The 13,371-nt window shown below is 43.0% G+C and overlaps 1 protein-coding gene across 1 annotated transcript in view; it reads left to right on the top strand.

Annotated features, from left to right (window-relative positions):
- Positions 1 to 13,371, top strand: part of ATG3 (autophagy related 3) — a 185,580-nt gene that overhangs the window by 73,663 nt on the left and 98,546 nt on the right. Inside the window, exons 8-9 of the mRNA XM_078658316.1 lie at positions 853 to 928; positions 7,240 to 7,274. Coding sequence (XP_078514442.1) covers positions 853 to 928; positions 7,240 to 7,274 — 111 coding nt within the window. The remainder of the gene's footprint in view (positions 1 to 852; positions 929 to 7,239; positions 7,275 to 13,371) is intronic.

Genomic DNA, 13,371 nt, shown 5'->3' on the forward strand with positions numbered 1-13,371 from the left:
TCCTTAGGAGAATCATTGGAGTATGTAATACTCTCACTGTTCTTCCCTCTAGGAACACTAAAAAGTTAAGAGCAAGTGGTGACTGGTATTGAAAATTTAGCCCTGCCCCCAATTTTGGCCCCGGGGACCACATCCCCCAGGGCCCAGGAAAGTCTCTGGGTGTGAGGTTGTTCCAGGTCTTGGCAGCGGTGATGTCTGTGTCTGTCTGTGTCTGTCTGGACGCACTTGACTGAAGAGGAGCGCAGGTGTCTAGCGGGTTGGTGGAAGTTCAGTCAGTGGTTGATGTAGGCAGGTCCTAAGTCGTGGAAGGCTTTGTAGGCTTGCATTAGAATCTAGAACTGACACACCCTTGCATGATGAAATGGGAAGGGAAATACTGTGGATTCTTTTATGTTAGACAAAGTGTCACCCTCACTGGAGTGGGACTAAATAATAACTAAGGAATGAAGGGGATGAAAAGGTAATGCCACTATCTTCATATGTTGTTTGGGAGGGCTTTAACATTAAAAATTGCTCAATTCAACTACTGAAGTGCTTTGGTGTTGTAATTGCACATATTGTAGTATAAAATATTGCTGCAATGTAAAAAAAAAGAACACACCATTTCGTGTACAATAAGTTACATATCAATGCAAAATTATAGAACTTTTTTAGGTATGCCAGGTGCAGTGTGTGCCCATTACAAACTCACCCTTCATAGAGGAATGTTGACAAATGATGCTCGACTCTTGTTGACCAGGAACATATTTATAACTGATAGACAACATATTTCTCCGAAGGCTGAGATGATGTCATATTTATGGTGAACAAAATCTAATTATTTACCAATTCATTTCCATGGATTGCCTGAAGCCCCCGCAGTGCCTAGGACAAGGTGATGGTGATGAGGACGACGACGATGATGAAGGCGATGGACTTGATATGGATGGTATGTTTTGCAGTGATTCAGATACCTGTTTATAAATCTAGTAGATGAAAGAAAATGTTTTGGTGGAAATGGGATATTCCAAAGGTTTTGTCATATATTGTTCTAACGGCTGCCAATGGTGATGTTTGTACGGACGTATTCACTGCAGTGGGTTAAATTTAAGCAATTCTTTATCTTCAGAAAAAAACACATTTTATTTACAAATGTTGCCTGATTGTGGTAGATTTATGCCTGGTGAGTTGGGTCATTTACTATAAAACATTTGAGTGTTTGAGGCCGTCTAGCCCATTTCTTAATTGTTGCTGTGCAAGTTAAGTGTCTGGGAGGAGAAACCATAATAACAAATTCGTTTTATTGGGACACTCCAGAAATGGCAGTATTTTTCAGTACTTCCCCAAGCCTTTTGTCGCAGTATTCCTACGTCTATCTGATTAGCTAACCCCATATCGTTACTTGATGGTGAGTAAATATGATAGAGGACAGCCTTTTATACCATTGTGGTAAACTGTCAAAATATGGTTTGTACTTTCACAAATTCTCTCCAAAATCTCATGCCAAAACTAGTGTCGGTGACCTAAAAAAACTCAATATTTCCTACTCAAACCAATAAGTGAAGGATCACAATTAAAAGCAATGGTTCTTTTTAGTTTAATCCTCACAGATATGGTAATATCGCACAACACAGATGTCACACCATACATACTATAAACCATTTTTACATTTACACTTTTGTGTCTCTAGAGTATATAAATCTTTCTATTTTAGTTAATTCAAGCCACAAACATTCTACAAAACATTAAAGTGCATAGAGTCCAAAAAGTTAATTATGCCAAAAACTTTCTGCTACGGTTAAAATATGACCCGGGTCCGTTGAAAAGAGCAAATTGTTAATATAAGACATTTAAAAACAGTTTGCAAATCTTAAAACCACAGGCGAGTTAAATCCAAAAAGAGGCAAAAGGAGAAGCATAGAATGACGTTCAAGGCCCTTTTAGTCGCATACCAAAATGCAGTTCTTGCTATACAAGCATCAAAGTCTTATATTGCTAGCAGGCAAACCCTGAAGAATAATCGATTTGCTCTCTGGGCCTCCTCAAATGTTATATAGGTAATGTATCCTCTGTACTTCTTTTTGCATTAATAACTTATCTGTTCACACATTTAATATATCTAGCAGTAACAGAAGTGAATTCTCCTCTCATACAGAGAATGTCTTCAACACTTTCTAATGCCATATTGATAATAAACAATACAAAGCCAATTTCTGTGTTCATTCAATAGGAACGTGCAAAAAGGGTGAATTAGCAATTCTTTTGCTGTGAATGAGGCTTGTCAAACTATTTTGGTAATAGGTCATAGGAAGAAAATAGCCCAGAACTGAATTGTATTAGCCTTATTTTAAAATGGGCCTTAAATGGTTCAGCCAAATAGTTTTGTGACTGAAGTTGTTTATATGTATTAATTATTAGTGACACCAGGCTCCTTTTACTATGTTGTTGATTATCATTGATAAAGGAAATTCGTTTACTTGTTTTAGAACTGTTTTAAAAAAAAAACATTGTATGGTAAATCTTAATCCCATAGAGATTCAAAAAAAAGCAAAGCAGCAGTTAATAATAGCCCCCGGGCAGTTATTCTTTCTCCTGATTGCATCTCCTTCCAGATAAAAAGCTTTTTAGTGTTGCTACTTCTGCCTATCTCAATAAGAACGTGTATTTGCTTAAGTCTGAAGTAGGCAAGTTAAAACTGGTTGGAGCAAGCACACAACCTTCCTTAAGCTCTCTCTGTGTAGGCACTTTTGATGAGTATACCTGATTCTCGTTCAACTTTATTGGAACCCAAGTATTAGTGTACGGGAGTTGTATGACGTGAAGCAAGTTACCTGGAATGTTTCAGGAAGCCCATCTTATCCATAACAAAGTCCTGTTGGTATAATCATATGCTTTGGTGAAATCCATGAAACCGGTATAGAGAAGATGTTTTTTTGTATGTGACTTTTCAGTTATCATTGATAGCTCTACCATGTTGTCCATTGTGTTTGACTTAGGTTTAAATCTTGTTTGATTAAAACGGATTAATCTTTCTTTGGTTGCCCACTCTTGCAAGTCTGCCACCAGTAGATTTGCAAAGTACTTTAAATCGGTGTCCAGTAATGCTATCGAACGATAGCTCTTGGGGCTGGAATATGTACCATTTGTTGTAAATGGGGCCAAGCACCAATCCTTGCCAAGAATCTGGTTTAATTTCTTAGGCTAGACAGAAGTTAAACAAAATATTCAGTTCAGTCTCAGGATCTTGTTTATAGATGGCAGCAGGTAGGCCAGTAGGACTTGGTCCTCCATGTCCCATGACTTTTCTGATTTGTTATTTTATTTCTTTGTGATGGTATTGCAGAGGCTAACCTTAATCTGGTTCTCATTTTAGTATTTCTTGAGAGCCAGTGTCCTAGTATAAAGCCTTTATATAATTCATCCTTGCTAGTCAACATTATTGCCTACTGTCCGGCTGGTGCCGCTCTCCGAAATGACCATAAGGTGCTGTTGTGCTGACCTAAGGAATCTACCAGGTACTTAGTATGAGACTCCTCTACGGATGCATGCCATGCAGAGCTTTGAAAGCCAGGACCAGAGCTTTGAAGAGTATTCTGCATCGGATAGGCAGCCAATGCAGATTCTTCAGGTGGTGGGAGATCCAGTCTCTGGGGCCGAGACTCAGTACTGCCCTGGCTACCGCATTCTGTACGACTTGCAGTCTGTTGAGCAAAAACTCCGGAAGGCCCAGCTAGAGGACGTTGGCATAGTCCAGTCTGGAAGTGATGAGGGCCTGAACGACAGTCTTTCTGTGTGAGGTTGGTAATGGAAATAAAAACCTACGGAGCATTTTCAAGAGACCGAAGCACGTGCCTGCTACCGATTGTACTTGCGGTGTCATAGATAGGGCGGCGTCCATTTTCACTTCCAGATTTTTTACGATCTTGACTGCTGACTAAGGTGGGGGGGGCATGTCGAGAGGCCACCATTGTTTCCAGGCGTCCAGAGGGGGAGTACCAAAGAAGGTAATTTCAGACTTTTCTGGGTTACATTTAAGATGATTAAGTATGATCCAGGCAAAAGTTTCTATTAGGAACTTGTTAATCATCTCCCAGTTAAACTCCTCTCCCTTCTTGCAAGTGGACAGCAGTTGAGTGTCGTCGGCATAGGATATAATCGTGACCTCTCCTGCTTCAACCAGAGAGTCAGGGAAGCCATGTACAGGTTAAAGAGTACAGGGCTCAAGATAGATCCCTGTGGCACATCCACACTCAAGGGTGGCATGCAGGTCGAGAATGGGGGTGACCAGACCTCTTGATATCTGTCTTCCAAACAGGAGGAGAAACACTTCAACACTGTGCCCCCTGACAGGTAACAAAGGAGTTACAAAACCCCTTCTCCTTCTGGGACATACTTAGCCAGTAGAAGTGGGTGACTAACGTACTCCAAGCTTTGGCCTGGCCAAGATGCCTAGCTAAGGAGATGTTGTGTGCTAAGGTGAGTAAGAACTCTTAGTACTTCTGAGGCACTGCCGCTCTCCTAGTGGCACCTGGTTTGGCGTCTCTGCCGAAGTGTACAGGAGTCCCTTCTCCCAATAGGTTTGGTGGGAGTCACTGACATCTCCCTTTTCCTGATCAGCAGCTTGCTGTCTCAGGCTCTCAATAGTAGCAAACCCTTTCTGTTGGTCACCCCAACCATGGGTTTTCTTGGTTCCCCTTGTCTTAACCCAGTGGTCTGCCTTCTTTCCCAGTTCTTGGGTAGAACTGCTGCAACCTATTAGGAAAACAGTTACTCATCAACAAATGTTCTTTCATAATAAAACGTTAACGCCCATCATAGTCTTGTTACCTTTCAACCAGCCACTCAGTGTTTTGACTGAAAAGCCAACAAAATCTACCAAGGTCTGACTTGATCTTGCACTCCTCATTGGTAAGTCCAAAGCCCTCAATCAGGGTATCCTTAATGAGGTCAAAGGACTCCGCTTCTGCCTCAATCAGTGTCCGGAGTCTATCCCTACACTTTCCTGAGAACAGCTCCCAGAGTAGGGAGCCCCAATTCTTTTGGCTGAGTTTCCTCATTTTGCAAGTCCTCTCAAAGGCTGTAAACTATTTGGTGATCTTATCACCATCTGTGTATTTGGGGACAATCCCTTTAGGGGGTTGTAGGGTCAAAAGCTTAATCTTTCTCCTCGTTTAAAACTTTGCTGCCACCAGGGATGGGTCCTCAACCCATCTGAGCTCTTTCTTTCTACGTAGATAAGAGTTTAGTCTCTAATTATACCCTCTTGGCTCATTTCTAAAGATCTACATCTTCAGTCTCTATTTCTTCTGGGACGCTCTCTGTAGTACTCCCTGTGGAATTAGGGCTGTTGAGGGAATCCTCATCCTCATCCTCTCCTTCCTCAGGGATGTCATTCTCTGCCATGGTTCTGGCATTTTGTGCAAGAAGTTGTTGCAGATGGCTTTTAGGGAGTAGAGACCCCATGGTCTGGTTCCATGCTTGGCAGAGGACCTTAAGTTGAGTCAACTTAAGTTTTCTGTAAGGGCCCAGGTTGAGCTCCTGGGATGGACCTGCTGCCTCAGTCATGGTTTTACAATAGTTGGGACCTTTTTAGAAATTACGCAATCTTAAGAAGACTTTTAACTGCTTAACTGACTAACTGAAATACGTTTAAAACTCTAAACAGTTTGGACTGGGGGACTTAACACAAGGCCCTACCAGCTAGTTTAAACAATTTAGAAAAATGTCATTTTTTTTTTTATTAACAACTTCGAGTCTCATGACAAGCTCAGCTGGCCATAAGCCACGGTGCTCGTGTGCTCATGACGAGCTGAGCTCGTCATGACCGTTAGAACGCTCGCATGCTGGGAAAATTCCCCTGCTGTGCGAGCGTTCTAAAGAAACGGGTGTGGTCATGACCAGCTGAGCTCGTCATGAGCACACGACCACCGTGGCTGTGCGCGCACCCCAGCACAACAGGGGAATTTGCCCAGCTGTGAAGGGGCTAAGGCCAATTTTGGATTCCTTAGTGGTATTACTCATTAACCAAGTGGTTCAGCAAATTTCACGTTCTGAATCCCATGGCTGCACCACCAATGTAGGAACCTGCCTCTTTATATATTATGCCAAAAAGAGGTATACTGTACAAGTGGTTTAGGTATTCCCTAATGAGTGGATAGGGGGCTTTCTCTAGCAATCCCAAGTTGCTCTTTTAAGGGGTAGTGTGGTTGAACAGCCTTAGGCTTATCACAGGGGAGTGTTCGACATCTGCAAATGCATACACTGTCCAGAAATGGTACACACAACCCAATAAGGAGATCCACACCAATTTCTAAAAAATAACACATCTTTATATATACAATCCGTTAAGTTAGTTTTGAGATGGATAGCATTTTGGTTTCAAACGTCGACAGTTAGTGCAATTTCCATAGGTGGCGAAGTTATTCTATGGAGGAAAAGCAACTACTGTGCACAAGTCCTCTGCAGCGACTTACAAGACCAATTCTAAGGACTCAAGGTGAGTACAGGGCAAGGTACAAGGAAGCACCAGCACGGCACCTCCTGTGGCACTAGGGCTGCCGGGTGCAGTGTTGCAATACAGCGATGGGTTGTGGAAGGCACCGTTGAATGGTAGTACCAAATAGAATCAGTCATGTCTCTACTGTGCTTTTCCAGTGATGAACTGAAGTAGGTTTTGGGTTCCTCACAATTTCTCTGATCTTGTAACTCTGCCACACACATTGGTCACTTCAAACTGCCTTCTACAATTAATATTTTCCACGAAATAATCCTATTTGTGAGATATTTACTACTCAAAACCTTTTCTTCCTATGTTACCACTGACACCGTTAATGAAAACTAAAGGTGTTTTTATCAACAAATATTCAAAGCAGTGATCTAGAGCAACACAGAATGATTGGGATAGTATTTGAAAATTGTACGTTGAATACTTTTAGAGAATTCCAACCCTGAATCCTTAAGTTCAGTAAAGCCAAGTTATATGCATGATCTCTGATGACCTCGCTTTCGGCTGAGTTGTCCTCTTTTGGCAGCCAATAAAGTTAAAAGTTATATAGTGTGGGAGTGAAGGCTCCTTAAGTTCATAATATTGTTGTTTTCTTGCCTTGAGTCACATTATTGCTCGTTTTTTACTATTATAACAAATTGTCAAGAAATTGGCGTTTGAATGTAATAATTGTTTACGTTGTCAAAACATTGCAAGTAACCATTTCAATAAGCCTAGATATAAATAATTTAATAGGAACTGTGTTCTCTTGGCAGAATATGAAGAAAGTGGGCAGTTGGAAACTGATGATGTAAGTTAACTAACTTGATTTTTTGTTGCCATATCTGGATATTTAAACTTAAGCAGAATTAATATGTTTAATGTATAGGTATTTAAAAAAAGACACCGGTTATGTGCTCTTAACAAATAGTCTTCAAGATAAAATATCAAACTTCTACCCAAAAAATGTATAGGTTTCACAGTATCCTTATTCTGAGCTTCTGATGGTTTGAAGCCACATGAAAAAAATTGAACTATGCTCTATTGCATGCAGGTTGGTACCTAAAGAGCTCTCATACATTAAGGAATCTCATACTCTGATTTGATAAAGAGCAGTTTTTTACAAGCATTTCCACAGACATAGGCCAAAAGTGTTGATTCATTTCATCCAGTCTTTTTGATTCACCATGTAATTTTCCTTGATGCTGGTAAATCTGTAAAACCTTGTCAGCAACATCAACTTCAGAAACAACAGTTCTCATAAGCGAACTCTTTATCAAAGTTTTTTGAAGTGCCCTGTTGCAAATGAGTGCACACAGTGCAGTATGTAATCTCAACTATAGCAAGTCTTAGTCGTTTTTTTGTGGGTGATGCCAGTGGTGCTTCAGTGTGTGTCCATACAAGGAGATTTGAAGGGCCAATTATTTTTAATCTGTATAGTTGTCGTGGTCACTCTCACTTTTTGCCACTGGTTCTGATGTTTTTCATCTGATGTGCACTGGGTCCCTGCTAACCTGGCCCCAGTGCCGTTTCCCTAAAAACAAGGTATAACGGTCTAATTGTAACACAATTGGCACACACGTTAGCAACCTTGTAAGTCCCAGTAAGTGGTACCTAGGGCCTGGGTACTAAAGAGGGTCCCTCATGGCTGCAGCATGAATTATGCAACCCTAATGGACCCCATACGAATTGCTTGCAGGCTGCAATTGAAAACTGCATGTCATGGTGCAAAGCCATCAGGGAAAAAATGACATGGCACACTCACTGTGTGCAATGCCAAGGTCACTACATGTAATATATACATATGGTGGTCACCCATACAGTAGGACTTGTAGCCCTAAATCAGGGTCTATTATATTACATGGCAGGGCATATCTGCATGAGCAGCTATGTCCCTGTGCTGTCTAGTTCAATTACTATATGGTACAAGTAAACAGGGCAGACATCTTGAGGATATGTACTGGGCACTGGTCATTACGAATTTCCCAGCTACATGATGGCTTTACTGAAAGCAGTGGTGTTTTGTATCAAACACTTTGTCTTAATATATCTGTATTAGTGCCAGTACTAGATTTATTATTACATGCACCCAGATGGCACCTTAGAGGTTTCCCCTCAACAATCTACCAGTAGCTAGTGTACTGGCTGACCTCATCTAGCCTGCTACCACAGACACGTTTCTGACCCCCTGCAGGTGAGAGCCCATGCTCTCTGAGGTCAGAAACCATGGCTGCGCCGGAGGAAGGTGTTCACACCTCTTCTAGCAGGATGGGTAGTAATTTGGCATATCAAGGTCCCGGTATTACCATACTTCCGGTGGGATCACCTGAAGTCGAGACGGACGCTCTAGCTTTTCCTTGCTCACTCCTATTTTAACTGGAACAGGGCGCGGACGCGCGCAGCGGCGCGCCAAAGGCAAACCCGTCTGCGCCCGTCCGCACCCGACCAACGCCAGATGCCGGATCCCCTGGTTTATTTCCCTTAATGTTGATAGTACATTTCTCGCCTATTTCTACATATTAGATATCATGACTGTTTTAAAATACTCAAGTGAAGAAATAAAAAAGTTAAATATCTCCCTGATTAAACCTACCGGAATTTTAGCAGCTGAAATAGCCAGATGTCCCCAAATCTCTTGCCTTACTAGTCCCCATGACCAGATGGCGATGTATGCTCCCTCCAGTTTTAATTGTTCCAGAACTGGCAGGCCCGCTGAAAGACTGAATGCTATATATTTCAATGCTCCTTCTATTCCCAAACATGCACTAGAAATTTGGTCCCTGCTTGATTCAGCAGCTCCTGATATATGTTTTGTTACCGAGACTTGGTTACATGAACACGCCGCCCCAGATATACACATTGCTTATCCACCGGAGTACAAGATAACACGACTCGATAGGAAAGAAACCAGAGGGAGGGGATTATTGATTGCAACCAAAATGAATGTGAATGTGGTTAGTCTGGAAAATTTTGCCCTTGACTACTTAGAAGCTATTATATTTAAGATTGAGGGGGAACCGAATAACGTCTGGAAAGGAGCCTTAATCTATCGACCCCCTGCCGCAAAAGGAGACTTTGCTAATAAGCTACTTGAAATTGTTGCGCCTCATGCTCTGGCCTCTGATAAATTTCTTTTAGTGGGGGATTTTAATTACCATGCGGAAAATCCAACTGATTCAGATACCGGCAAGTTAATATCTAGTATGAATACTTTGGGCCTTGTTCAGAAGATCATAGGCCCTACGCATTAAGCCTGCCATACATTGGACCTTCTTTTTTCGAACTCCCCTGATCTGACAGCAGTCCCTCCAATTCCACTGCTTTGGACAGATGATTTTATCTGTTTAAATGTTCCTTTCCTATGGTCGAAAACAAAGCGGCACTAGCAAATGAATGTACATTTCATAGGCCCCTGAAAAAAATCACTGTGCCCCTGTTTCAAAAAAACTTCCATCTAGACACTCAATTTTCCACCTTAAGTGCTAGCATTTCGGCAGTGCAATTTGACAAAGCTATTGAGACAGCACTAGATAAAATCGCACCCCTGAGTAAAGTTAAGCGTAAGACCAGAGCTGCCCCTTGGTTCACGGAGCAATTGAAAATCACGAAATTAAAATGCAGAATCGCAGAGAAAAAAATGGCGGAAAAGCAAATGTCAGACAGATCGGAAAACATATAAACAATTACATTTCTGTTATATGAGAGGGATAAAGGTGACTAAAAGAGCATTTCTTATGGAGCGGATAAACAAAGCTCAAAGCTCCTCTAAAGAACTATTTCAAATCATGAAGGAATTTACCATCCCAAGAAATCCGTCTGTAACCCCGAACTCTCTGGAATGGTCTAATGCCCTATCTGAGTTCTTTGAGGACAAAATCTCCGCTATTCACCTCTCTTTCCCTTTCCATCTAAACCAAGTTCAGCCCGATGCCTTGGTGGCGTCACCACCGGATCCTCCATATACTATGGAGGAATTTGTAAAATGTGGTTGTGATGCGACCATGTCTGCTGGGCTGAAAATAAAGTCTGGGTCCCCTTCTGACCACATCACCCCTAAACCTTTTTCTATACTTGCACCGGCATTAGTGGATCATCTCACAAATCTTTTTAATAAATCATTTGTGGATGCCGACTTTCCAATATGGAAGGCAGCAAAAATCAGACCCATTCTGAAAAAGCCCACGGCCGACCCGAATATCCTTGTAAACTATCGGCCCATTTCCCTTCTCCCATATTTTGGGAAAATGTTGGAATCCCTTGCCAACAAGCAGCTTGTGAGCCATCTCGAAAATCATGAGCTCCTTGACCTTTCGCAATCGGGCTTTTAGGGCTCTACATAGCACAGAGACTGCTCTGGTCGAGGTTGTTGATAATATCAGGCTGGCGTTGGATAAACACCAGTCAACGATCCTCGTCCTGCTCGATCTATCGGTGGCCTTCGATATCATCTCCCACCGCATTTTAATTCAACGGCTGTGGGAGATTGGTGTCAGAGGAAATGCCCTACTGTGGTTTTTTAGCTATCTATCCAATCGTACAACAATGGTCCATATTGGGAAAAACAGAGCAGGTGAGAGACCTGTTAAGATGGGCGTTCCGCAGTGCTCCATTTTGAGCCCGACGCTTTTTAATGTTTATATGATTCCTTTGGCCAAAGTGATCAGAGCCTATGGCTTTGATGTTCTGTCCTATGCCGACGATACCCAAATTCTAGTCACACTGGGCTCTGATCCTAATGAAACAAAACAACGTTTTCAAAACTGCCTGATTCATGTTGAGGAATGGATGACCACCAACCACCTCCAGTTAAACGGCAGCAAATCAGATATTATGCTCTTCGGCAAAGCGGCTGAACACTGGACAGATGACTGGTGGCCAACCAGCCTAGGTAGCTGTCCCATGCCAAAGGAATCAGTCCGGAATTTGGGCTTTTACATGGATAATAAATTATCCATGAAAAATCAAAATAACTACATCATAGGTACCTGTTCTGGACTAATGCGTAGTTTGAGGAAGATCTTCAAGTGGATTCCAGTTCGGGCTCGAAAACCCTTGGTCCAAGATCTAATCATAAATAGAATGGACTATGTATGGAAATGCACTTTTGGCACCCATAAATGAACACCATCTGAACCGGCTCCAAGTTCTTCAGAACACTGCTGCGCGATTGGTTCTCAACCTCCCGCAAAGAACTTCATCAGCTGCATGCTTAGGAAGCCTTCACGGGCTCCCGGTAAAAGAGCGCATTTTGTTTAAAACTCTATGCTTGGTCCAAAGACATATGTATGGGAAAGGTCCCAGATATTGGTCAAAAAAATTAAGATGGCAAAGAGAACTTAGATCCAATAAGGAATTTTTATTGACACCCCTAAGAATACAAATGTCCAGAAGCGGCGGCCGTGCTTTTTCTTTCTTGGCTCCCACTTCATGGAATAAAATGCCCCTTCACCTCCGTAGCATCCCTGAACACAGTTGCTTCCGCAAGAAATTAGAGACCTGGCTCTTTGCAAATTAACTGCCCTACCTTCTTGTCAGAGATGTCTGCAAGCGCCATGAGACTCCCCGGATGTGATTTGTGTGCTATACAAATATCCCTGACTTGACTTGAAGGACAGGAGCTTCAAAGACCCTTCTGCCTTTTATAGGTTACCACACCTTCCCCCAGACCTGAGAGATGCCACCACCTGCCCTGGTGCCCAATTGTCACCAGGACAGGAGAGAAATTAGCTATGGAAGTAGATATGTTGCTCCTCCAGGCTAGTCACACCGCTACGGTGGGCTACCTGATGTGCTTCATGAAAGAAGGGTTACACCATGTTTTTTTTTTGTTGGTGTAATTAGGAACTGGGACTGGGTGATGCCCGCTCACTGCAGGAAGTGGCCATATAGGAGGTGTAGTGACCCTAGTATATTATAGCCCATTGGCCACTACCCTTAATGCCCCTAAATTTAGTATGTAGCTCGCCCCCGGGCATCAGGGACTCAGACTCGTCTGCCTGAAAGAAGGACAAAGAAGAGACGAAGACACAAGAACTGTGGACTAGCTAAAGACTTGGATGCCAAGCTCTGCCTGCCTGCTAATGTCCTGACAGTTGCAAAGACCTGACTCGTCCAGCAGCTGTTCATCCTCCCAGAGTCTTGAAGGACTGCCAGCAATTCGCCAACCAGCCAGCATCTCCCTTGAAGTTGAAGTAGAGGAGACACTTGTCTGCAGGCACTGACACAAAGTCGCAAAGTCCAGGTCAACAATTTTCTGACCACCGGGGTCCACCAGTGCAGCAGCAGCCGCCCTAAAGCTCCCTGAGGTCAACCCTGTCTCTCCTGCAAGTTTCAAGACACTAGACCCTCCAGGAGCCCTCTAGCACCAATACCCGGGGTACTGAAGCTCTTGCAGCAGCCAAGGCTTGTTCAGTGTCCAGCCCAGACACCAACACTGCCAAGACGGAACTACCGATGTGGGATGTCCACTTCAGAGAGGCTATCGTCAAGAGTGGCCCTGTTTGTCTTGTTTTGTCTCCTTTTCCAGTTCAACCCAAAATGTGGGAGCCTCCAATGAAAGCGACCCGCCGGACAAAACTCCTCTGCATTTGAGCCTCACTGATTGAGTCCGAACCTACCAACCGTGCACCCTTGCTCCAGAGAACCTCAAGAGCTGAGCCCCCCTATGAGTTCTGCTGGACTGGCCCCCCACTCCCCACCTGCAGCCTTTTTTCTGTTACAGGTTTCCCCATTGAATTCAGCGTTCAAGGCTACCCTTGTGACCAGCACCTCTGCACCCAGACACACCAAGGCAGGTAAGCCAAAACTGCTGGTGGTTCTAAGGACCTTGGCCCCTACTTACCGAAAGTACAGAAGAAGAACCCTGTAACTCTATTGCAAGTATACCTATGCAGTGTATTTTTCTCACA

Source organism: Lissotriton helveticus, chromosome 8 (genome assembly GCF_964261635.1).
Source record: "Lissotriton helveticus chromosome 8, aLisHel1.1, whole genome shotgun sequence".
Classification (NCBI taxonomy): Eukaryota; Metazoa; Chordata; class Amphibia; order Caudata; family Salamandridae; genus Lissotriton; species Lissotriton helveticus.